At 38.8% G+C, this 27487-nt stretch overlaps 1 protein-coding gene and 1 long non-coding RNA gene across 2 annotated transcripts in view; both read left to right on the top strand.

Moving 5' to 3' along the window:
* Positions 1 to 27487, top strand: part of LOC148139782 (uncharacterized) — a 519617-nt gene that overhangs the window by 206195 nt on the left and 285935 nt on the right. The gene's annotated exons all lie outside the window — the stretch shown is intronic.
* On the top strand, positions 528 to 27487 carry micos10 (mitochondrial contact site and cristae organizing system subunit 10). The gene is made up of 4 exons (XM_043675783.2): positions 528 to 632; positions 23524 to 23571; positions 24663 to 24772; positions 27322 to 27487. Exons 1-4 carry the CDS (start codon positions 569 to 571, stop codon positions 27334 to 27336), a joined length of 237 nt encoding a protein of 78 aa, XP_043531718.1. The 5' UTR covers positions 528 to 568; the 3' UTR covers positions 27337 to 27487.

The following is a 27487-nucleotide window of genomic DNA, read 5'->3' as shown; positions in this document are numbered from 1 at the left end:
GAGAACTGTATAATTCTATAAATGTTTTACAGAGAGTGGAAGCAGCACAAGACTACCAGCAGGGAATCAATGGACTGAATAGCCTCCTTCTGTTAACCTTCTATTATTGAGTGATGGAGTTAGAGGAGCTTGCAATGTTGTGGATAATTTAGAGTGGCACTGGTAAAGTTTATAGGATCATTGAGGCGCTTGTAACTTCGCTGACAGATTTTCAGCAAGTCTCTTCATGCTTGAGGTTTTGATTTGGAGATGCCAGTGTTGGGCTGGGGTGTACAAAGTTAAAAATCACACACCACCAGGTTATAGTCCATCCGGTTGATTTGGAAGCACTAGCTTTCTGAGCGCTGCTCCTTCAAGAATAAGCCTTATACTCTACAGCCCCCTGATGAAGGAACAGCGTTTCAAAAGCGAGTGCTTCCAAATTCGCCTTACGGACTGTAACCTGGCGTTTGATGTTTAGCCAACACCCTTCCAGCCACGTGACTAGAGCCATGGTCCCGCCCCGTCCGATCCGGGGGGGCGCTGATCTCGCGAGAGCCAGCCCGCGAGAGTTGTGGGACGGTGTAAGATGGCGGAGACCGAATTGACTAAGAAGGTGGAGCGATGTATGGCGGACGCGCTGGTGAAATTCGGTAAAGTTGCTTGTCGCGGAGGCAGTTGAAGGCCTTAGATGGTTCCTCTCCGAGCTGTCAACTGATTTTGCTGGTCCTTGTTCGCAATAATCGATCCCGGGGCCTACCCGGTAGGCAGGCTTTGTACAATTTGCTCGGGGTGAACCGGCGGCCCCAGCTACAACCCGCTGTGATTCATGGTGACACGCAGCAACCCAGCAGCCGCCTTACCCCTTCTAGTGTTTAGTCGGACAGTTCTAGAACAAGGGAGTTGAAGCTTTTGCTGGCCGTCCTTTGTGCTTGCTTTCCACACTAACTGTTCTGCTTCTTCGCCTCGGCCTCTGGTTTAGCTGCGATCCAACCGATATCAGCCGCTTTATATCCCCACCGCATGAGCCATCCTTCCTTCATGCTTTGCCTTGAGAATAGATGTTGATTGGCCCTTTGACCTTGGAAAGGGAAAGTCAACACAGCTTATGCTCCTGATCACTGTCATTAACGGCTCTTGTTAGGTGTGATGGTGTTTGGATGTCACATGGGAATAGGATCAGAAAATATTAGAGAAACACGATTAAGCTTATACCTGGAGAGAAGGCATACGTGTTAACATTTCGGATCAATATACGATGTGCTGTGTTTCTCTGTCACTTTGTACTTTGATTTCTAACAGCTGCAGTACTTTATCCTTCAGGAAGGATAAGATCAGACCTCAGTGATGCCTTGACAGTCCAGTAAAGAAAGAAATTTAATTAGTATATGTTTCGGTTCAAATTCCTGTATGGTCACTTCTCTGTAACCTCCCTCTGCCTTATAACCTTCTGATGACTTTGTTCCTCCAGCAGTGACCTCCTGCCATCTTTACTGACTTTCTCCATTCTTTGTAACTGTACTTGCATTTTAAGCTTTGGAATTCTCTTTGCAGACTTTTTTTTTCTCTCTCTGTCTTTCATTATCCCCTGTAAGAAATTTGGCTTACCCCCGTTTGCTAATGTTTGCTTCACCAGAACTTGATCATGAAAATCAAGTCTGGCATCAGTATAATTGAGTGAGTGCTGCATTGATGGAAGGTGCTGTCTTTTTGATTGAAATTAAAAGAGGCCCTGTCATTTTGAACAACATGGGAGTTATCTCTGTTATCATGACTAATGTTTATTAAATAGCCACATTATTGTTTGTGGAATCTACTGCGTGGAAATTGGCTGCCATTTTCCTACATTTCTAATAACAACACTTGCAAAGTACTCTGACTGTAAAGCACTTCAGGACTTCTGGTTGTTTTGAATGGTCCAATATAAATCTGCCTTAATCTCTGTCTGATTACTGTCCTGTACCATGCATTGGTGCTCTTCTCAGGGTGCAATAATAAATGCAAGTTATTGCAATTGTATCAACTACTTTTTGCTTTCAGGGTCCCCCAAAAGTACTTCATAGCCTTATGATGAAATACTCTGATTTGCCTGCATGAGTCCAACTCCAGCAACTTTCAAAGCTTGCTGCTATCTCTGACAAAGGATCCTACTTGATTGGCACCTCATCCCCCACCTTGAGCATTCACTCCCTCTGTGGCAGCATTGGTGCACCACCTTCAAGATGCACTGCAACAACTCCAAGGATGCTTAGTTAGCACTTTCCATACCCAATGCTTGTATTGGCTAGAAAAACACAGGTAGCCAATGCATGGGAGCATCACACTGACAAGTCACACACCATCCTGCCTTTGAAGTATGTTAATATTTGTTCACTGTCACTGGGTCAAAATCCTGGAACTTCTTTTCTAATAGCCCTGTGAGTGTACCTACCCCTGATGGACTGCAGTGGTTGAAGACGACAGCTATCACTGCCTTCTTGAGGGCCATTAAGAATGGGCAGTAACTAATGGACTAGCCACCGATGCCCACATCCTGTGAATAAATAAATTACTTTTGCATCTTATCGGTGTGGGTATCTTTGCAAATGCATCAACCAATTTTTGCGTAGTACAATCTTTGTTATTGTGGTAGTTGTATAACTGTTGATTAGGGCACTTATGTTTTTATGTAAGTTGCTCTGTTTTCTGTTATGCAGAGTTCTTAAGCAATGCTAAGTAGTTGTAGAAATGCAACATTAGTAGCTCTGCAAGCTGCTAATAGTTAGAGTGAACTTTGTACATGATTTGCTATAGTGACAAATCTATTGGGGGAAAAAAAAACTAGTTGATCTGTGGCATTGCACAGGGAATAAAACTAACCACTTGTGCATGTGACAGCTATTTGTCATAGAGACATGGGCCTTTTAGATCAATTTGTTACCCATGTATCACAGAATTTAGATAAAGGATTTGTAAATCAAGCAAAACCCAGATTGTAAATGAAACCTGCTTCGTGTCCTTCATGAAATATGCCAAAAAGACATAACACTATGAGAAAACTAGCTGAAGTAGTGTAGAAAATAGATCATAATTTCATATTTAATCTTGTACCATCTGGCTTCTCAAGATGCTATTTCATGAAGAGTAGAAGACAGCCAGATGTGAATCAGATGTGAAGACTGGGGTTCTCCAGATAAAATAACTGCAAACTTGATTTTTGATGGTTATTAGAGTCAAATGTTATCCCTACTTGCACTTGGTTTATTCCTTGTAAAGTTTAGTAAGGTGTAAAGGTTTTGCATTTATATGCATCCCTTTCATTACTTAATGACATCTAAAAGCAATTTCTCACAATCATCAACTTAATAGAACAGACTCAAAAGGCTTATAGTATTTCTATTCCTGTGTTTTATGGTCTTGTAGCACTATGCTGAAATGTGTTGATAGATTATATCTATTTTAATCAATTTGTTTGGACATGTTATGGTACAGCTATGGGGCAGGAGTGATTTTAACCTGGACCTTCTGACCCAGAGATTATATAGTATGTGCTGGGATTCAGGAGTGTGGTTTGAAAATGTCACCAGGCTTATAGGTAGGAGCTGCTGCTGCTAACAGACGAGCTGACTCACATCCCACACCCTGTCCATAGAAAGATTATGAAGCTGTGCAATGAGGGGACACACTACCCTGTGAGGTACTAAATCTGTGTATAGATGAAGGGAAAATAATTAGTTGGGAAGATTTTGCATAACAGACCGGATGAAATTCTCAAAGATGATTGAGGAATGTTGCATGTAGTAAATGGAGTTGTGATATAATAGCGTTTCAGGATGGTACCACACATGAAACTGTTAGAGATTCATGGCAATGAAACTGGAATGCTTGTCTTTATTAGTCAGTGCATTGAGTATAGGAGTTGAGATGTCATACTGCGGCTATACAGGTCATTGGTTATGCCATTTGTACAATACTGTGTTCAGTTCTAGTTTCCGTATTATAGGAAGGATGTTGTGAAACTTGAAAGGGTTCAGAAAGGATTTATAAGGATGTTGCTGGGCTTCAAGGGTTTGAGCTACAGGGACAGGCTGAACTGACGGGCTATTTTCCCTGGACCATCAGAGGCTGAGGGGTGACCTTATTGTGGTTCATAAAATTATTATGAAGGGCATGGATAGGGGGGAATAGCCAAGGTCTTTTTGCCACGGTATGGGAATTCAAAACTAGAGGGCACAGGTTTAAGGTGAGAGGGGAAAGATTTTGTAAGAGACCTAAGGAGCAATGTTTTCATGCACCAGATTGTGCATGTTTGGAACAAGCTGTGAGAGGAAGCGATGGATGCGGGTACAATTACAACATTTATTTGGCATCTGGATGAGTACATGAGTTTGAAGAGCTTAGAGGGATATGGGCCAAATGCTGATAAATGGGACTAGATTTATTTAGAATATTTGTTCGGCATGGACGAGTTGGACCAAAGGATCTGTTTTTGTGCTGTACAGCTCCACTATTCTAGTGGGAAGGCAGATAATTGGATGAGATCCATTAGAAAATCAGAAACCAAACTATGATTAAAGCTACTTTCTCAATGTTTGGAAATGAATAGTGATGCCCCATAAGATTCTAGTCAGTAGAGTTTATTTTTCATCAGTGATGTGGATTTGGGGTTCGAGAGTGTGCTATCCAGATTTTCAGAGATGTTAAAAGAAGTGGCATTACGAATTATGTTGAAAATTACAGGAAACTGAAAGTGGACCTTGAGGGGAGCGAGAAATGGGAAAACTAGCGGTGGATAGAATTCACTGTCAGTAATATGATTCGGTTAAATTAGTAATTATACTTTGGACAAAAAGCTTAGTGATATGGTAGCGAGGATTCAAGTGCACAACACATAGAAGCAGCAGGAGCTTAAGGCTATTAGTAGAGTTAGCATAATGAGAATTTTGACAATCTGGAGAATGCACCACTGGGTAATGGGAACTAATACAAAGCCTTTGTAAAAGTGCTAATTGTGTACATTACTTAGTTTTGCAGTAAGGATGTTGGGTAAATGAGAATTACGGTGCAAAGTACATATGTAGAATAAGGGAATTAACACAATAGGAATTTTGGCAATCGGTGGAGAATATGATAAAAGTTCATGGTGTATAATATAAAGCTTCAGTAACAGAATAGTGAATGCAGTTTTGAGTTTTGCACCAAGAATGTTGGGGTAGTTGAGATTCATTAATGCAGATTAACATGGTTACATCCTGAAATAAAGGAAGACTTGGAAACTTGTGTCTCTCTTCATTTAAAGCTGAAGAGATTAAGGGGTAATATGACAGCAGTGTTTAAATTTGTAATGATGGAGCAGTGCAATAAATTTTCTGGTGATCAAGGGTCAGGAATGAAATGATCTAGATTTAACATTTAATGCAAGAAAGCAGAAAGGATAGGAAGCAGAAGAAACGTCCTCTTTCCAGGCAGTGTTGTGTAATGAACTTGCAGAGTAATTGAAATAGAGGCCAGCTGTTAAGGAAAGACTAGATAGTTGGGGAAGAAGGGAAGCAGTTAGTAGGACACATGAACTAAAACAAGGGATCAAAACAACTCCTTATGTGAAGGAGAAATGTGAGTGTTAGCTGGCTTAGCTGGACAAACTGCTTCCATGTTTAGTTTAATACTTTCCTACTTGTGTTATAAAAATCAAAATTATGTTGTGCAAGAACCTAAGGAGGCTACAAAGGTGTATAGATTGCCCAATCTCTTAACCAAAGATCTGGCAATTAAGTATAATGTGGGAAATGTGAAATTCTGTATTTTGGCAGAGGGTTTTTTTCTTAAATCCGTGCAATCTAAATAGTGAGGTTGCGGAGCTCTTAAGATGCAGAGGGATTTGGTCATTGCACAAATTGCAAAACGTCAGTATGATGGTATAGCAAGTAATTAGAAAAGCTAATAGAATATTAGCATTTCTTGTGTGGATAATTACCTACAAAAGTAGGGAGATTGTTTTATTTATACAGGGCATTGGTGAGGCCACACTTGGAGTACTATGTACAATATTCGTTACCTTATTTAAGGAAGGATGTATATGTATTGGAAGTAGTTCAAAGAAGATTTATTAGACGAATATCTGAAAAAGGAAAGTTTTCCTATGGGGAATGGTTAAATAAGCTTCTTTGTTCTGGAGTTTATAAGAGCAATAGGTAACTTAATTGAAACGTAACATCTCAAGGAGTCTTGACATGTTGCATGTGGAAAGGATGTTTCCTCTTTCAGAAGAACCTCGAACCAGGGGATCAATGTTATAAATTAGGGCTTCACTCATTTAAGATGGCGATGATAATGTTTTTCTTACAAGGCATTTTGAGATTTTGGAACTCCTTTCAAGACTCCTTGCATATTTTTAAGACAGTGGTAAACACATTCTTGATAAGCATGAGTTTGAAAGGTTATTAGGAGTAAGTGGGAATGTGGAGCAATCAAATCAGCCGCCTCCTCCTAATTCATATGTAAGCAATTTCTGCATAGGCTCCTAGGCCTTTAAGGTAGCTGATCTCAGTCAGGGATAACTATTGTTTTCAGTAACTCCAAGCTACAGAGTTTAACATCCCTGATATCTGCCTTTTTATGTGTTAGAATGTGTGGTTGTGTGAACTTTAGATAGGCTTGAAACTGAATTGTGTAAGATCTTAATCTTTAGCTTGCCAGTACTTAACTTGGCTCACACATGGGTAAATGACCCTTTGGTTTAAAAAAAATGGAAGATAAGTGTAGAATAGCTTCTGCAGTGATCCACCTTCAGGAATGGAGGAAGGAAGTTGCCATCATTACTGTGACTGTCTGTGACAGCTGATGAATGTACTATGTTCAGTAAGGATTTTCTTACTCGGCATGAATCTGCTCTGATGCAATGCTTTGATTTGCCAAGAGAAGTTATTAAATATTTATAGAGAATAGTAATTGTAAACTATGATGGGAGGTAAGAACAGTTTTCCCATTTTAAAATCGAGCTAAGTAACAGGGTGTGTTGCGTGTCACTGAGAGCAAAGCTGTAACCAAAATACTATGCATCTGTAGCAGTCCTGCTAATTTCAGAGAGCTACAGTGTCGGCATTAATGCTATGTTAGCTTGTTGTTTTACTTTCAAATTTTTTGAATGGCATTTAGAAATGCCACTTTAGTTAATTATGTTTGTCAATGTGGTTTACAGCTGACACAAAAATCATCAGATTTGGAAACCAATTTCTAGGTCATGTAGTTAGTTATTGGGCGGTGATGTTACAACACAGTATTAGAATTTTTTGAAATGAATTTTCTCCACTTTTGCCCTCCTGAAGATATGAACTGTACCCCAGCATGAATTAATGGGGTGCGAGTAATCCTCTGATGCTGTCTCCAAATAATAATTCTTCATGTGTGAACCAAGTATGAGTGATCTTTGGATGTGTTGCTCTCCATGATTAAACTTGATCCTGTCCTTGCCCAACACTCAGCATGGATGATTGCAAAGTAAATGAAAGTAAGAATTGTTAGTGGTGATTCTTTCACTGGAGGCCAAGTCATTGAGTGTATTAAGACAGAGATAGATAAGGGGTTTTGATTAGTAAGGGGGTCAAATGTTACAGGGAGAAGACAAGTGAATGGAATTGAGAAATACATCAGCCATGATCTTATGGTGAACCAGACTCAAGGGACTAAATGGCCTAATACTGCTCCTACATCTTATGGTCACCCAAGGCTAATTGCAGCCTACCCCTGTAACTCCCTTAGTATCCTTGCTGAACTTAATTCACTGCACAAACTATATGTCAAGCTCAGGATCTTCTGGTTTTTATTGTGAGTATATTGATCCAGTTTTAACACTATTTAATGTATCAATAACAGTACATTTCAGGAAAAACCATGCATTTCTTTTAATGCATTCAATAATTTATCATTCATATTGCTCAGACATGTATTTTGCTGTGATTCTGAAATACTGTCTCCATTCGCAGCTAATTATGGAACAATGAAATTTAGTATTACACTTTACTGCTAGGTGCTTTTAATTCATGTGGTCACAATAATCTTTGTTCCTAATGGCTTTACAGTGATAGGATTGTGTTCACAATTTTGACCTTAGTTGCTGAATAGCTTTGTCACTTATTCATGTATCGCAGTAGTGCCATGTGAATAAAGCAGTGGAGAGTGTTTGGTGTTGGTGGCACCATGTCTCAACAAGAGTAAATACCTTACAAAAATGAAGGGGAAAAGGAGAAAGTGGAAAAGACAGTTGATCTTGTATTAGACAAGAATTTCCTTGATACATTTTAATATTATGAATTTGTTTTGATTAAATTCCTTAGTCTTTTGTGGCTCAGCATCCCAATTTTTAACACCAGTTTACTGAACTTTGTATTATGAACTAAATACAGATTTGTTTTCCTGAAAGCCTTAGAAGTATATTAATTTGACAGTCTGTAATGTCTGGATGCAAGGCATAATTCTACTTGTTACAGTAAGTTAATGGGCTTGGAGAAAAAGTAGCCACATGTGTCATTATTTGCAATGTAGAGGTAAAAAGGAATTTATTGTTCCCAGAGTGATGTCAGACACCCCAAATGTCACTTTTCGTTATAACACAGTTGATAAGTAACCACAAATGTGAGTCATTTTAAAATTCTAAACTTTTAAGATTATGCTCCTTCATTTTGGAACCATTGCCATAATTCCAGTTGGTATTTGTTTCCCTACATTCTATTTTCCTTGTAGTTGGAAGTATTTTGTTACTCCACCATTAAATGCATTTTGTTATTTCTTGTGTAAGATTGCATGCTATACTTTCTGCTCCTGCCAAAGCTAATCTCTGTCAACTTGCCACATGTGAAGATAATGCTCCAAGATGGTTTGAATTGTATAGAGTTTGTGCTTTTTAAGTAAAGAATTGATAGCTGTCTCATAACAAAAGAATGTGGGCTTGCATACTGCAACTTAAATTTTGGCTCTCAGTTGCCACACTCCTGGCGTGCAGTGGGAATGTATTGTTGTTGAAGCTGGTCTTTAGATAACATTTAAACTGAGGATCCAGCTCCTCGTTCCACTCATGTTAGTAACAATATTTTATTCTTTTCAATTGATAACACAACAATTAGACATAAACTTGTCATGTTAAGTTTTTTCAATTAACAAAACTGTTCAATTTTGTTTTCCCTAGTAATTGCTCCAGGATGCATGTCCATACTGTGCAAAATTAAATATTTTGTACTTTGTGCAAGATTAGGCAAGTTAGGTTTATTGTCACGTGCAGATAAGTGGAGTGAAAGTTGTAGTGGGTGGGAGAGAATCCACTGGTGATAATCTCCATAGGTCTCAATAATGTAGTTAGAACTAGGAAGATGTTTTGTATAATGTTTGTGAGGAGCTATGAGCTAAATTAGAAGGCAGAAATTCTCTGAATTATTACTGGAATTGCATGAAAATTGGCACAGAGTACATAAAATTAGAGAGATGAACATGTGGTTTAAAAACTAGTGGGGAAGATGTGAATTCTGGTTTATTGGGAGCAGTGGAACTAGTATTGGACAAAGTGAGGACTGCATTGCTGGGCTGTCTACACTTGAACTGTGCTGGTATTATTGCGAATAGCATATCTAGCAAAGCTGAGAAGATTTAAAATTAAAATAGTGAGGGCATGGAGTCAAATGTGGAAAAATATGGCATATCAAAGTGCAAATATAAGGTAAAAGAAGAAAATAGTAATGTGTGAAATGAGGGTCAGAAGTACAGGAAGACATGGTACAAATGCAGTGACAATCAAGAATAGGTATGACAAAGGTAAGCAATACTGGAGTTTGTCTTTTTTAAAATTAACTTGTGGGATGTGGACAAGGCTGGCTGCCCAACATTTTTATTGCTTGTCCTAGTTGCCCTTGAGAAGGTGGTGGTGGGCTGCTGCTTTGAACCGCTGTAGTCCAAATGCTGCCAGTTGACCCATAATGCCCTTAGGATGGGAATTCCAGGATTTTGACCCAGCAACAGTGAAGGAATGGTGATATATTTTCAATTCAAGATTGCGAGTGGCTTGGAGGAAAATTTGCAGTTGGTGGTGATCCCATGTATTTGCTGCCCTTGTCCTTCTCGATTGAAGTGGTCATGGGTTTGGATGGTGCTGCCTGAGGATCTTAGATGAATCTCTGCAATCTATCTTAGTACACACTACTGCTCCCTGAGCAATTAGGGGTGGACAATAAATGTTGGGCCAGCCCACCAAGCCCATAATTCCATAAAGAAAGAAAAAGATGTTTCATCTTCGGGTGTGTCCAGAACTAGGGGACACTCTTTTAAAATTAATGGTCATCTGAGTTGAGAATTCTTTTTTAGGGTTGTGCAACTTTGAAATTCTGCCTCAGAAAGCAAAAGAAGTGGCATCACAGAATATTTTAAAGGCTGATGCACATAACTTCACTGTTAGCCAAGAGACTTAAAGGTTGTTGAGGAGTAGGTGCAGATGTGGAATTGAAATCCTAAAGAGATCAAACGTGATCTTATTAAATGGCGGAGAGGCTTGCTGGGCCAAATAGCCTGTTTCTCCTATTTTGTAAGAGGGAGGAACTGAATGTAACTCACTTCAGTTATCAAAAGGTTATATCACATTAGCTGAGACTGAATGTTAGCTCTTTTTACGAAAAACAACTTCCAACCTGTTCATTTTAGTGTCAATTCATTAACTGACTGGCTTCTTAGGAAAAACATTTAGCAAAATGTTCAAATAATATTTTTAACTCAGTCAAATATATTGCTTTGAAATGTAACTTTTAGTGAGGTATTTCTGAATTTTGGACAATCAAGGTAGGTCCTTGTTTCTTGTTTAGTAATAGCTAAGTCGTAGAACTGTCAGCAATTTGATTCTGCAGCAGGGCCAAGAAAAAAAGAAAACTTTAAAATTGGTGCTACAGCTTTCTGAATGTCATGAATTGGGAATGGATGTAATTCTGACTCTCATGAGTGATGTTGAATGCATGGATTGTAACATCTCCCTGGAAGGGATGCAGAAGCGGACAGCCTTGCCAGCAAGTTTGTGGTCTCTGTCTAATTACAAAAGGCATTACCAGTCTGTGCATGAAGACCTATCAGGTAGGGGAAATTTTGTGGAAACTAAGGGAAGAAAGGACATTTTGTCTGAAGCTAGTCAGTAATGTTTGTGTAATCTCATACTCTATATAGGTCACTGCACTTCTCATAATTTTATACAGATGTCATTTACAAATCACAAAAGCACAAATAAATATGGAAATAAGACCATCTGTTTTCAGTTACTAAAACTCCATTAGCTAAATTACCATTTCAAATTGCTACACAAAGGCAGATGCAGCATGACAATGTACTCTCTCTCTATATGAGTATAGAAGGACTGCTGGATTGATTTTTAGCATGATTACCCTTATTAAACCATTAACCTTTCTATTCAGAGAAATTGTTTTTTGTCTTTAAATAGACCAATGAGATTGTGTCTGTCTTCACAGCAGTTGAGAGATTCAGGTATAAAATTTGTTTTAAAAAAGAATTTGTCTTTAAGGCTTGATTGTTATAATCCTAAATCAGAACACTCAAATTGACATTAAAACACTTGGATAAAATGCAAGGTTGATCTGAAGCAGTAAGCTCAAATTCAGTTTGGAAATGGATAATGAAGCCCACCTTTTACTGAAGGGTTATAAAGGTCACACTTCAAATGAGTTTTGGCATCCTCCAGCTAGTCCCAGTAGAACTGGATCTACAGCACAAACTACCATTAGTGCACTTCATAAATAATACAGATATTGTGGGAACACTCAACAGAATATTAATGTTTCAGAGAACAATAAGACTTCTGTTCCAGTTTGAAGCCGCTTCTACATTTAAGGCTATTGGCCAGGCTAATTGCTCATGTACTATTTAATTTAATGTGATACTTGTTTCCATCAATCAGTATCAAATTATAAAAACAATTTAAATCCCAAGAGTCATCTGGCAACTTTGTCTAGTGAAATGGGTCAAAAGTTTCCATGACAGCCCAAATCTAATAACTTGGCTTCGGAAGTATTGTACAAGATGGGCTTAACTATTTGAGCTGCACGCTATCTGTGGCATTGAGGCATCATAATGGTCAGCGTGTTCAGCTTATATCCTGTGCTGGAAGGGCACAGAGGCAGATTGATAACTCAAACCACGTTGATCAATTTTAGTTAAATCAGTAAATTGCAGGTAAAGTTCAGAAATCAAAATCTGCATTTATAAGGAAACAGACTGGAACTTGTAGGTAATATTGAGTCCCATTCTCTCAGGACAGCTGATCTTCAGAAGGAAGGAAAGAAATCGGATTAATTACATGAATAAAAATGCATCAATGACAGTATAAACGAAATGATTGGAAAGTAATAGAGTGCTCATCTCAAACAGTTTGCTGATTATTTTGATTGAATAAAATTCCTTGACTTGGTAGCTGTATTGTTATTTCGTACACTTTTCTGTAGCTGCAATTTTTAGCTATATTTGAAGTTTACATTTGTAAATTTGATGGACCTGAGTATGTTGAAATTGAACTCAATCCATCTGTAGTCTTACTTCAAAAATGTGTCATAAAGGAATGAAGGTTTATTGGGGTTAATACTCTCATCAGCCTTTTTACTCAGTGCTTAAAACTTCTTCATGCTCTATTTAACATGTTAGCCTGTGTTTCCAGAGAACTCCTAGGTCAATGACTGTTAAATGAATTAACGAAGTAATATAAGTAAGAAGTCATAACTCTTTCACTTGTTTGCTCTTGTTCTGTCTTCCCTTTTCCAGATCCTTATTCGTATTGCCATCTTCCACCTTTTGTCTCCTCTGACTTCAGTCCCACTCTCAATGGTTGTTCTCTTGTCCTCTTGGTTGTTTCGATCTCTTTTTATCCACTGCATTACTTATATCTGGTCTTCTCGGATGCTGCTCTTGCGCTTGTGCTTTGCTTTCTTCTGTGCTGTTCTTCCTTATCCTGCTGTAGCTGTTGCCCTTACTCTGCTATCTCTTTCTTTTCTCTTGTACAAACCTACATTATCTGCCTCACGTCTTCTGTCCTCCACCTTCTATCCTTCCCTGTCAAGCTTTTAATGGTAGTTCCCTCGTATATATGACACCTCTTCACTGCCCTTTCCTGCATTAGACTGTTCTATTGCAGTCTGCCTTAAGCTGTGAATTTTTGTTTGATGAAATATAAAGTGCCATAAATGTTTTATTATGCAAAAGGTGCTATATAAATGCAAATCAATGTGTTTTGAGCTGTGGGTTTACATTGTCTATTAGATCTCTCCCAATAACGCTCACAATTACTGATTTTGTGTCTGTTAGATTTTTGGGTGTTCTTATCACAGTTACCTGAGAAAGGTAATTGGCCATCTGAGAGCAGTTTTCAGATCGGTTATTGAGTTTAAGATGCAGCAGTTTAGATAATACGTTATTTAATTAGACAAAGGAAATATGCACCCATGACAGATGAAAATACTTTCCTGATCTCAAAGTGATCGTGTAGGATCACGGAACAGGCAAAAACATATAAGGTTTTGAAGTTTTTTGTCCCTGATTTTTTTTGCCATCTTTGTTCTTCCCTTGAGCTGATAGAGGGGAACTCCTAGCTTTTCCCAAGAAGCTGGTGGCTCATTCTCCTGGATTGTCATGACCTCTCTCATTTCCCACTTAACCAAGTTGAAATCCCTTAATTGTGAGATGGTGATTAGTGCTGTTCCAATCACCTGTCTGTATCCTCTTGGCCAGTGACCGTGACAGCTACTTAAGATAATAGGATGACTTACCTCCTTGCCCACCTCCGTTTGAAGGTGAGCTTTCATTTCTTTAAAGAACTAAACACCCAATTCTCCCCCATTCTGCATTGATAATAAAGTAGTGTGGGCCTGATTAAATTTGGAACATGGAACATCCAACATCATAACCTTGGTGACTCTTATGACATTTCTTTTGTTTCTCATGTGCTAGATATTTCTTCACTGTTGGTAAACTATTACTGTAACATAGTTAAATAAGTTCTAGCAAATAGGAAAGACTAAATATAGAGTTCGTAAAGAATTTAATTTTAAAGGAGGCTCCAATTTGTTTCCTGTTTTTGTTTTCCTCTCTCGCTCTCGCTGTCCCTGCCCTCCACCTCTGTCTATAATTCAATTTCTTCTGGTTGTGGGCACTCTGCAAAATATACATGTAAAAGGTCACTGAGCACTGTGTATAATGAAGTACAACATGAAACATATAATTCCACAGAATTGCAACTTGGTGAAAAATTTGAAAATAGCCACTCTACATGGACTTTGTTCAGTCACTTAAAGTGTGTGGTTTTGATTTATATATCATGAATTGAAGTACAGAATGTCAACTGTTAAGGGAGTTTGTTCATTTATGTTTAAGTAAGTCAACTCGAAGTGCATTTTTTATTTCATTTTGTTTACAGCATTTGAAAAGTCTAGGCTTTTCCTCTAAGTCAAATAGCTTCAGTGAATTAAACATTGATTAACCTTCCTCAGTGTCTTATGATGTGTGAGACAGTGATATTTAGGGTAATGTGCTTTTTGTTTTGTTTGCCCTGAGATTTTAATTAGCTTTCATCCACCATTGATGCCAGGACAATAGCATCCCTAGGATTGCTCGATTAACCCCTGCTTATTTAGGTATGTGACCATAAAATGATGATTGGAGTCTCCACTTCAACAGCTCATTGCTGCTGGTCTTCATATGCTTTCGTATTTGAATCTTTGGATGTTCCTGAATTTTATTTCAGTAAAGTCTGCCAAATTGGAAAACGTCTATTTGGATTTTTGAAAATTTAGATGTTATTTTCAAACAGGATGTGGCTACAGATTTTGGGGGACCGTTTGAGATCAAAATGTTCAGTAGTTAAAATCTTTAAGTCACACTTCATGTCAGTGTTTCTTTTGACAGAGACATGATACAAAATGCTGTCAGAATTCCATACAAAATGCAATTAATTTTTAATGCCAATTTAAACTTTGTCTGACTGTAGGCAGCAACATCACAGTAAAATCTTACAAAGACAGTGGCTTAATTAATGGTATTTTGCTTCTGTGAAAAGTTTATTATCCAAATGTGTTGCCCTGAAATGGAAATTGAGAATGTTAAAATTAGAGGTGCTAATGAGTTCATTTTCTGCCTGACCTTCTAGTACGTTTATTTTTTTTCATAAATAAGGGGAAAATTGAAACAGACTTTTCCATGTTTCCCTCATGATAATTCTACAATCTGCTGACAGTTCTAAAATAATTCTCCTTAAGTGTGGTTGCCCAGAAATAAAACCATTAGTTTGGATGTTGTGGGGAAAATGGATTGCAATTTTTCATCTACCTTTGAGTCTTTCTGCACTGCTGCTGTATGCTACAGATCGCAAAATAGGAAAATCTTATACTTTTTAAAATTTTTGTTTAACAGCTCTTGATGCTCATTCCTTTTCTTACCATTTACAAATTTGACCTAAAGAAGCATTTTAGAAATGTTTCTTATTTAAACTAGTCTCTATGACGACTAAATTATCAGTTAGACTGAATTGGAGACTTGCACAGATTCTTTCAGCTGTAAGGCACAGTTGATAGTTTTCCATTTTCCAAGTAGAAACTGGTACTGATCAGTTCAGAAATTGCTGAGAGTAGTCTTGTAATGATCAGTTATATTTTTACTCTTCAAATGCTGCAGTTAACCTAATACCTATCTCTAAGTGACTGTTTTGAAATGTACGAATAAAGCAACAGTTGTTTCTTCTTACTGATTTTTTGCACTTTGGTGCTATTTAGGTACTCTTTTATGTGACTATCTAGGTTTTTGTTGTGTATCGTCTCTCAGTGGCAATAACATTTCTTGCCTGATCTTGGTTTAGAAGAGAAATTTAGGTATTTTCTAAACAACCTGTTCAGAGATGTTCTTTAACACCCCTGGACTAGGTCTTGAACCCAGGTCTACTAGTCTAGAAGTAGGTATGCTACCAGTGCACCACAAGAACCCTATAAACTTACTTGCTAGATGGCTGATGATAAAACCACAATCATGGACATGCCTGAATTACCTATGGAGTAAATTAACGTCATTTGTGGGTTGCAAAGACTGTTGTGATTAAGGACGGAATTGCCTAACTTCCATGATCCATAGTCTTGGACAATTTCCTGAATTCTCAAAAACTGCTTTTTGATTCATTGATCTTGTTTACCCGAATCTTTCTCTGATATGCACATCCTGATTTCCCTTTTCTAGTGTCTGTTGCTGGTGATTTGTGTAGTCGTCTAACTGAAAATGCTAATTCCAGTTCATCACTTTTTTACTGACTTTTTGGGTAAAGTACTAAAATTGGGAGAATTATATTCTGTTTGCCCTGAAGCATTTTCTGGGGTAGGTTGTTGCTACGTGTCTGGATGAAGTCATGGAATGGATTGTTGAGGGAATGTACAATTCTAATTTCCAAAAAGCATTTGATGAAAATACAACAAAATAGAATTGTTAGCAGAGTTGCTGCCTGTGGGATGAAAGAGGCACTAGCTGTGAGGATAAACATTTATCCTCTGAAGGACAGAAAGCAGATAATGTCATTGAACAGTTGTTTTTCAGATGGGGTAAGAGTGGATAATGGTATCACCTGGAGTTGATAACCTTAGCTCGGTGTGGCAATTGAAGCCATGCTGTTGGTGTTACTTTGCAAACTGGCCATCCAGGCAACTGAGCTAACCAACCTTCTCCGTACAGTAGTGATCAGATTTGGTAATTAGTTTAGCTGCAAAGTGCTTTAGACAACCAGAGGTAATGAAAGGCATGGCTATACTCTAAATCCATATCCATATCCAATTTTAATTGAGTAGATTTTTGACACCATTTTATGAACTCTTTCACCTCTGATGCAAACATATTCTGAAGGTTTCACTCACTAGTCAAACTGGCCATTTCTCATTCACTTTAGTTAACTGTGCCTTCAGCTGATTGAATGGCATTTATTTTTGCTGCCAGAAGAATCAAAGAATTGCTCAGGATGCAATTTGGTTCAAAGGTCATCTCTGAAACAGAAATTAAGTTTCCAAGTGTCACACAAGATTGCAGTCCAAATAGTTTATATTTAATTATATACTGTATAAACTTGTGTAAAAGTTGAATGTTTTAAGACTGTTTTGTTTGTTTTTGATAAAATTTATGGAGTCAACTATTAAATTGATACTACTTTTGAGGGTCTGTCACATGACTTGCAGGCCAAAATACCATATCATTAGCAGAAGCCCAAATGATCTCGAAACGAATAAAGAAATAAAAATGTTGATGTTATCTTTGAAGAACAAGGGTTATGTTTACTCGTGATGTATGGAAAATTCCAGATTTTTTTGGCTAAAAATAGAGGGTTGTCTTTTACATTGACTGACTTTTACTTGAGTATATACAGCATATTGTTTACTGAACACTGAATCTTAACAAGGCTAGCCTCTGCAATGTTTCAACTTTAGTCCTTTGTGATTAATTTGGAGTTTTTTTTCCTGATCTTACCAGCTTTTTATCTGTGCTGCATATATTATAGAGGTTCAGATTGGGATCCAGTGTATTTGTGCATCCAATCAGTCTCCTTTGGCACTACTCTGGGTATAATCTTGTGTGGGATTAGAATAAAACAGTTTAGAGCTAATGAATGTAGTTATGTCACCTGGATAGTATTGAAACTTAAAACTTGATTTTAATTCAGATTAGAATGTTTCAATATTAAGGCCCCTTAACGTTTTGTTGTATCTTGGAATCTTTGTCTACCATGTTTCATTTGTTTAGAACTGCATTCATGTTTTAATGTGTTCTTTACATTAAGGTTAAATAAAGTCGTAGTCTTGCAACGTATACAAGCAGCCAGTATTGAAGTTCAACCCACTGAAATGCAGTTCTATATGATCAATACTCCTACGCATAAATGGCTTTGCAATTGAAATGTGAACACTAAATAGTCAACTGTAGCATTGACCGACTGCCTGCCTGCTTTTCTCCTGATTAAATCATGCCTTGTACTGAGCTTATTTTTGTAAAGTTCACAAATTTCATAATGTAGTTTAAATAGTTGAAAAGTTGTTGCCAACAGAGATTTTTTTTCTTTCTTTCTTTTCTTAAAAAGACGAAAGATGTGTTGCAAAAGGCAGACTTGACCTCTTTGTAAAGTCCCTTCTAGTGGGCCCCAGCCCTAGGGTTAAGGGCAACAGAAAAAGACCTTAATGCATCTCTGTCTGGGAGACAGGTGGTGTGCAGCAGAGATGAAGGTGAAAGGTCGAAATCATTCCCCATTTTGTACATTCTTGTTGATGGTTAACTTGTACTAGTTAGGTATAATTTCTGTGCATAGTATTTTCGGAAATTGTTAATTGTAGTGGGCTTTGAGGTTCAAAAATGCTTGGAACAAAACAAGTTCTCAAATTCACGCTGATCTAATGGTCAGAATCTTCAGTAGGGGATTAAATTGACTTTTTCGTAATTGCGACATTACTGCAGATTAAGTTTAAAGCTGTTAATGAAGTTTATAATGGAATTAAATACTCAGCCACAGAAACTTGCAGCACAGGAAGCTGTTTGGCCCATTGTGCCCTTGTTGGCTTTTTCAAAGCTCAAGCATGTTTACTTGCACCACCCTGTTTTCTGTCCAAATGTGCAAGCTCCTTATCCTCTAGTAGCTGCTCAACTCTTCTTATTTATAAAATCCGGTTCCTTTTTCAGAGAGATTTCAATTCTTTACTGCTGAATTAGAAAAAATTCTCCTGGTTTCCTATCTTGTCAGTATTATGGATCTGTGACATCTAGTTATTGACTCACATCAGAGGGATTTTTTTTTTTCTGTATACGCTATCAAAACCTCTCATTTTATCAGGATGTTACCTCCTCTACGATGAGCTTCATCTGTTAAGCTTGTGTTCATTTCCCTATTTGTGTTGCTTTGAAATCTATAACTATTCCTAAGACTATCTCCTACTTTGCCAAGTTTTGTATCATCTGGACGTTGCATAATGCTGCTCCCTGCACCCAAGTCAAGATCATTTTTATATAAAAGTACAAAAAAGGATCCAAACTAGTCCTTGGGTAACACCACTGAGAACCATCTTCCAGCCTGAAGAATTGCAAACCATTGCCACGCTTTTCATTGCATTGCTAATTAAATGTAGCATCTGCACTGCTATTTTCATTTTAATTCCACAAGCTGCGATCTTCAATAAGCTTCGTAAGTGATACTTTGTTGAATACCTTCTGAAAGGCTACTGGTTGGCATGGACGAATTGGACTGAAGGGTCTGTTTCCATGCTGCACATCTCTATGGCTATGACTCTATATGCAATATCCACTTGATCTTTCACTGTATCATGTTTTTGCAAGGTTTGTGAAGGTTTGTAGCTCAGGTTGAGGTTTAGGGTGTAGGTTTGCTCGCTGAGCTGTAGGTTTGATATCCAGACGTTTCATTACCTGGCTAGGTAACATCATCAGTGGCGACCTCCAAGTGAAGTGAAGCTGTTGTCTCCTGCCTTCTATTTATATGTTTGTCCTGGATGGGGTTCCGGGAGTTTGTGGTGATGTCATTTTCTGTTCGTTTTCTGAGGGGTTGATAGATGGTATCTCAATCTATGTGTTTATGGCGTTGTGGTTGGAGTGCCAGGCCTCTAAGAATTCTCTGGCATGTCTTTGCATAGCCTGTCCCAGGATAGATGTGTTGTCCCAGTCGAAATGGTGGTTATTTTCATCCGTGTGTAGGGCTACAAGGGAGAGAGGGTCGTGTCTTTTTGTGGCTAGCTGGTGTTCGTGTATCCTGGTGGCTAACTTTCTTCCTGTTTGTCCTACGTAGTGTTTGTGGCAGTCCTTGCATGTAATTTTGTAGATGACGTTGGTTTTGTCCGTGGGTTGTACTGGGTCTTTTTAGTTTGTGAGTTTTTGTTTGAGAGTGTTGGTGGGTTTGTGTGCTACTAGGATTCTGAGGGGTCTTAGTAGTCTGGCTGTCATTTCTGAAACTCCTTCGACTGGGACAACACATCTATCCTGGGACAGGCTAAGAAAAGACATGCCAGAGAATTCCCAAAGGCCTCGCACTCCAGCCACAATGCCATAAACAAACACAGATCTAGATGCCATCTATCAACCCCTCAGAAAAGAACAGGAAATGACATCACCACAAACCCCAGGAACCCCATCCAGGACAAACCTATAAATAGAAAGCAGGAGACAACAGCTTCGCTTCACTTGGAGGTCGCCACTGATGATGTTACCTAGCCAGGTAATGAAACGTCTGGATATCAAACCTACAGCTCAGTGAGCAAACCTACACTCTAAACTGTATCATGTCTAATTTGTTTGAATCCTTTGACATGTTTGCCCTTTAATCATTAAATTCATGCTGGTTCTTCTTGGTTAACTTATGTCTTTCCAAATCTAAGTTTATTTTATCCATAATTGTGTTTGCGAATAACTTCCTCACCCCAATGTCAGGCTGCTGGTCTGCGGTTCCTGGCTTAATTCATGAATAATGGTAGAACATGAACCAGTCTTCTCACACTACTGTTCTACCCTATGAAGATTGAAAGGTCGTATTTAGTACTGATTACATGAATATTGAATTTTTATTTTACATTTTAGCTTAAATTCTTAGCATGATTCAAGATCTAAAATTCTATTAATTTAATCTTCAAATTATGATAGAAAATTCTTCACAATGCTCTTAAATGTGGTGACAGTCTGATGTAAGATTGCTGTTGTATGTGCAGTTTAATTTCCAGTTCATTTGAATCATAGCCTTTTTCCATGCTGTAAAAACTCTTTGACCTATCAAGTAAGCGTTAGTCATCAAACTTCCATCTATGCTAAATCAGTTTTTCTTGTATGCTGTGACATTTCAAGTCATAGAGATGTACAGCTTGGAAACAGACCCCTTCAGTCCAACTTGTCCATGCCGACCAGATATCCCAACCCAATCTAATCCCACCTGCCAGCACCTGGCCCATATCCCTCCAAACCCCTCCTATTCATATACTCATCCAAATTCCCCTTAAATGTTGCAATTGTATCCACCACATCCTCTGGCAGCTCATTCCATACACGTACCACTCTCTGTGTGAAAAAGTTGCCCCCCGAGTCTCTTTTATATCTTTCCCCTCTCACCTGAAACGTATGCCCTCTAGTTCTGCACTCCCCGACCCCAGAGAAAAGACTTTGCCGATTTATCCTATCCATGCCCCTCATAATTTTATAAACCTCTATAAGGTCACCCCTCAGCCTCCAACTCTCCAGGGAAAACAGCCACAGCCTGTTTAGCCTCTCCCAGTAGCTCAGATCCTCCAACCCTGGCAACATCCTTATAAATCTTTTCTGAACCCTTTCAAGTTTCACAACATCTTTCCGATAGGAAGGAGACCAGAATTGCACGCAATATTCCAACAGTGGCCTAGCCAATGTCCTGTACAGCCGCAACATGACCTCCCAACTCCTGTACTCAATATTCTGACCAATAAAGGAAAGCATACCAAATGCCTTCTTCACTATCCTATCTACTTGTGACTCCACTTCCAAGGAGCTATGAACCTGCACTCCAAGGTCTCTTTGTTCAGCAACACTCCCTCAGACCTTACCATTAAGTGTAGAACGCTGAAACTTTATTGCTGGAACAGCACAGCAGGTCAGGCAGCATCTAGGGAACAGAAGATTCGACGTTTCGGGCACATGCCCTTCTTCAGGAATCCTTCCTGAAGAAGGGCATGTGCCCGAAACGTCGAATCTTCTGTTCCCTAGATGCTGCCTGACCTGCTGTGCTGTTCCAGCAATAAAGTTTCAGCTTTGATCTCCAGCGTCTGCAGACCTCACTTTCTCCTCCATTAAGTGTAGAAGTCTTGCTAAGAGTTGCTTTCCCAAAATGCAGCACCTCGCATTTATCTGAATTAAACTCCATCTGCCACTTCTCAACCCATTGGCCCATCTGGTCCAAATCCTGTTGTAATCTGAGGTAACCCTCTTCGCTGTCCACTACACCTCCAATTTTGGTGTCATCTGCAAACTTACTAACTGTACCTCTTATGCTCACATCCAAATCATTTATGTAAATGACAAAAAGTAGAGGGCCCAGCACTGATCCTTGTGGCACTCCACTGGTCACAGGCCTCCAGTTTGAAAAACAACCCTCCACCACCACCCTCTGTCTTCTACCTTTGAGCCAGTTCTGTATCCAAATGGCTAGTTCTCCCTGTATTCCATGAGATCTAACCTTGCTAATCAGTCTCCCATGGGGAACCTTGTCAAATGCCTGACCGAAGTCCACATAGATCATATCTACTGCTCTGACCTCATCAATCTTCTTTGTTACTTCTTCAAAAAACTCAATCAAGTTTGTGAGACATGATTTCCCACTCATAAAGCCATGTTGACTATCCCGAATCAGTCCTTGCCTTTCCAAATACATGTACATTCTGTCCCTCAGGATTCCCTCCAACAACTTGCCAACCACAGAGATAAGGCTCACTGGTCTATAGTTTTGTCTTTAGTGCTTGTCTTTACTGCCCTTCTTAAACAGTGGCACACATGTTCACACAAAGCAAGACATAGCACAGAAACAGACCCTTTGGTCCAACTCGTTTGCACTGACCAGACATCCCAGTCTGATCTAGGCCCATTTGCCAGCATTTGGCCCATATCCCTCTAAACCCTTCCTTTTCGTGTATCCATCCAGATGCCTTTTAAATGTTGTAATTGTACCCGACTTCACCAGTACCTCTGGCAGCTTGTTCCATACACTCACCACATTCTTTGTGTAAAACGCTACCCCTCAGGTCCTTTATTAAATCTTTCTCATGCTTACTTTATAGATATCCTTCTACTGCAAGTGGAAAACCTGCCCCTCAGTTACCTTTCTCAGTAGTTTTGCCCTAGATCAACTAATTCAGCCAAGACCTCCCTCATTTATAGGTCCCAACTATATCCCCATATAGCTCATGAAGCCATCAGGGAGCTTTCAATGCAAAAAAAAACTGTAGACTTTTTTTGGAGTGAGAGGGTCTGGTCATAAAGTCTCTGATGTGGAACTAATTAGCACCAAGTTGAAGTGTATTCATTTACTAGTTTGTTAGTAGGTACCTGTCTGTTTCTTTATACAATCAATCTGTAAAGACTAATAGTACCAGACAAGCTGAAATTCACAGTTGTGCAGGCGGAAGTTTTTTTCCCCCTGCAGTAGTTCCTGCAATTTGTTGAACACTATAACTTGACTCCAAGTTATAATTGTGTTATTTGCCCCCGAGGTAGATTCTCTTTCAAGATGAAAAGCCTAAATTTGCTTAATACCACCTCGTCCCCCCACCCTGATGATCTTTGAGGTCCGTGAGAGGAAAGGTTGATAGACTCGTCCAGTGTTGATTGGGTTGATGCTGGGTTCTGGAAAATAAGTACAAAAAAGACATGTGACTCTTCAAACTATGACAGTACAGAAATGTTAGATGCTGCAATGCCAATAGTCTTAAGTGGTTTCAAGACTAATGTGCTTTAGCTTATGGCTTTTGATGGTTAAATTTCAAGTTTTTAAAAATGTCTGTTTTTACTTTTCAGGTGTTGGCCTTGGCTTAGGAATTGTATTTTCTGTTGTTGCTTTTAAGCGTAAGTATTATTGTGTATTTATCACGTGTATATGAATCAATACATGATTTGAGTGACATAACGGAGAAGTGAAGTCTGGAAGGATAAAGACTTTCAAGGAGCTATGAACCTGCACTCCAAGGTCTCTTTGTTCAGCAACACTCCCTCGGACCTTACCATTAAGTGTAGACGTCTTGCTAAAAGTTGCTTTCCCAAAATGCAGCACCTCGCATTTATCTGAATTAAACTCCATCTGCCACTTCTCAACCCATTGGCCCATCTGGTCCAGATCCTGTTGTAATCTGAGGTAACCCTCTTCGCTGTCCACTACACCTCCAATTTTGGTGTCATCTGCAAACTTACTAACTGTACCTCTTACAGGCTGATGTAGAGTGCTTCTTAATATGTAACTTCAGAAAAAAGCAAAACTGATTTGCCACATTCATGAAAATAATTGACGCTCTTTCTTCTCTAATACCTCTATTAACCATCACTATGCTAAACAGACATTCAACCTAGCTACAGTGCTTGGTCTATACTGAGTTCGCTGTTGTCAGGTTAATGATAGATGTGTCAGTGCAACTAGTGTTGTACCTTCTGAGCACTGCTAGAAAGCTAATACTGGGTAAGGCAAACATATTAGGGTTTATTGCTTCTCTACCCTCCCCAAACATCCCACTGTTACCCCTTCATGATTGGATAGTGTGTAGACTGTCATTGCCTAAATGTAGATAAAGTATGGTCATCTGAGGCAATCTGTGACTATGGAACTGTACCCAAATATGGCTCCTTTGAAAAGTCAAACACTTCATTTGACACCCTGAATCTTTCCCAACAACCCTGAAATTACTTGAAGTAATTATCCAGCGAGTGAATTTGTATCAGAACACGAAGAAAGTAAGTAGGTTTGGAATGCACAGCTTTACACTGCTAGATACAAATTCACTAGTTGGATAATTACTTGAAATAATTTCAGGGTTGTGTGGGATGAACTGCTTGACTTTTCAAAGGACCCAGTGCAGACTCAATGGGCCAAATAACTGCCTCTATTAAACAAAAATGCCAGTTCTGTAATTTGAGTCTAATCTAATGTTTTTTTTTCTTCTGTATAGGGCGTGTTTGGCCTATTAGTTTTGGTGCAGGAATGGGTATAGGAATGGCCTATGCTAACTGCCAGAATGATTTGCAATCTCCATACCTTATGCATGGAAAATTTGTCAAAGTGAGTACAGGTACTATATTCTAATTTTCAGAGAGTGTAGTCAATGTCACAGGACCGATGCTACCAGGTCATGTATGCGCAAGCTGGAATTGTGATCAAAGGGGATATGACCTTCTAGTCCACCACATCTGTGCCACAGCTTCATACTGGGAGAAAAGTAACCAACACTCCCAACAGTGCTCCCTCAATCTATTTTCCACTGCATGTCATCGACAGAGAAATGAGATAATTACATTAGGGAGTCTTGCTGTAGTGGTTGACTTGCCTACAACATTTGTGCCTCTTATGGCACTTCTGTTTGTGCCATGGGCATTGATCAGCCGCCTTGTTTCTGTTCAAGGATGATCCCTGCAGTACACACCATCTCTCCTTTTTGTTTGTTTGAACGTATGTTTCCTCCGTTTCCCAGGTCCTTCAGGTTTGCACAATATATTTACAGGATGGAGCTGGAAATTGTAGCTGGACAGAACATTATTTGTATAGTTCAGTTTTAAACGAAATGCTCTAGTGGAATACCAGAGTTTCTTTCTTAAAGATTCAGCAAATTTGAAATGTTATTAATTTTACAAGTTTTCCTAGTAGATGTTGGTTAACTTTTTTAGCTAATTGGTTAAGTGAGGTTGATTAAGCTGTTTCAATGCCTGTTTATGACAGGTTTTAAAAAATTGAATAGTTGGTTTTTTTTGCAAATCAACTTTTTATATTTATTCATAGGGTGTGGGCATTGCTGACCAGATCAGTATTTATTCCCTATCCCTAATTGCTAAGATGGCAATTAAGAATCAACCACATTATACAGTATTAAAGAATGTGGTTTGTACTTTAAAGTGCAACATTTGGATCATGTTTGTTTTTATCCAGAGTTGAGGATATTGAGGTTTACAGTAAAGTATAATCTTGCTTTGTGAGGGTGGTTAGATGTTAGTTATTTATGATCTTCAGTTACAACTCCATTATAAGATGAGAACTACATTGGACTTTACGATAATGCCTTCTGTAGTAAATATTTGGTCAACAATATGAAAAACAACCTCTTTGATGTATGAAAAGGCAGCGAGGCCTTTGAAATTGCAGAGCTTTCTGGTCAGGGAGCATAATACAACTTTACTTGATAAGCTGTAAATGTAACATGCCCCTTTTGTTTGATTATAAACCACTAAACTTAAAGTGAACCAAAACTACTGAAATTGAGTTGCTTTAGGTTTAAATGGCGAGTGAAAGTGGAGTCGCACACTTACCTTCATTGGTCAGAACATTGAATGTAGGAGTTGGGGCATCATGTTGCATTTGTACAGGACATTGGTGAGGCCACTTTTCGAATATTGCGTTCAATTTTGGTTGTCCTTCTATAGAAATAATGTTGTAAAACTTGAGCTAGTGCAGAAAGGATTTAAGGATGTTGCTGGGATGGGAGGGTTAAAGTATTAGAGTGGCTGAGTAGGCTGGGTTTTTTTCCCCTGGAGCTTCAGTAGCTGAGGTGTCATCTTAGAGGTTTAGAAAATAATGAAAGACATGGATAGTGTGAATAGCCACGGTCATTTTCTCAGGGTGACAGAGTTTAAAACAAGAGGGCACAGGTTTAGGGTGAGAGGGGAAAGATTTAAAAAGGACCTGAGTGGTAACATTTTCACACAAAGGATGGTGCATGTATGGAACAAGCTGCCAAAGAAGTAGTGGAAGCAGGTACAATTAGGCATCTGGATAGTTATGTGAATAGAAAGGTTTACATGGATATGGGTGGAATGCTGGCAAATGGGCCAAGGTCTAGTCGGCATGAGGGAGTTGGACTGAGGGGTCTGTCTTCATGCGCTATGACTCAATGTGTATACAAATAGGAAAGGAAGTTCAGTTGTGTGAATGAGCTATTTGAGCTAAACCTGAGCTTGTATTGTATATGTTATGAATGTACTTTGATTTAAATCAGTCATGTATGGTCAAGATTCAACTAGGAATAGCTTTCACAACCAGTAGAGTACCTAAAGTCCTCACAAATTCAATATCTATGAGAATCTTCCCTGAGCCCCTCTCTTTCTGCTTTACACATGAAGAATTTCTCCAACTGATGCTGAAACTGACTTGTTCCTGGGAATTTGCCAATACAGAGACAGACAAAATTGACAGTCTTTAAAGGTGCAAATCCATTCCATTATAGAATTCTTTTCCCAGATTCTTTCCCTTGCCATCACCAGTGCCCTGCCCAGAGGCTTTGTGCCTTTTTGAAGGTCTTCCTCTACTCTGCGTTTTCTCTCTTGCACCCCTCTCAACTCCTCCAGCACCCTCCCACCCCAAAACACTCCATCTGTCCCACTCTAGCCTCATTCCTCGCTTCTCACAACCTCTCATCCTTGCCCTCTCCACCCTGAGGCTGGTGCCCTCATGCAAATATCTGTTTAGTGTCCATCTTTTCTGCTATTTAAGTATACCAGTTTTTCTTGGTGGGAGAGGGTATTGATAATGCAATTTTCTATGTTGCCCTTGTAATAAAATATCACTTAATTAATGATGCCAAATTAAACTCTAAACTAATTATTGAAATTATTTCTTCACAGAACCAGTCTCCTTAGGATGATTTTCTCAGCCTCAATATTTCGTGTACAGTACCGTTCTGTTGTGGATCAATTCTGCCTGTGTGCAAGTAATAGAAATTCTTATTGCTGTGCTGTATTTAATTTGACTTCTGAAAGTTGTACATTAAAATTGTCATTAACAAAAAGA

Source organism: Chiloscyllium plagiosum, unplaced genomic scaffold (assembly GCF_037043375.1).
Source record: "Chiloscyllium plagiosum isolate Xiang-an unplaced genomic scaffold, Cpla_swu_hap1 HiC_scaffold_37, whole genome shotgun sequence".
NCBI classification, from domain to species: Eukaryota; Metazoa; Chordata; class Chondrichthyes; order Orectolobiformes; family Hemiscylliidae; genus Chiloscyllium; species Chiloscyllium plagiosum.
This window is presented reverse-complemented; position numbering and strand designations above follow the sequence as displayed.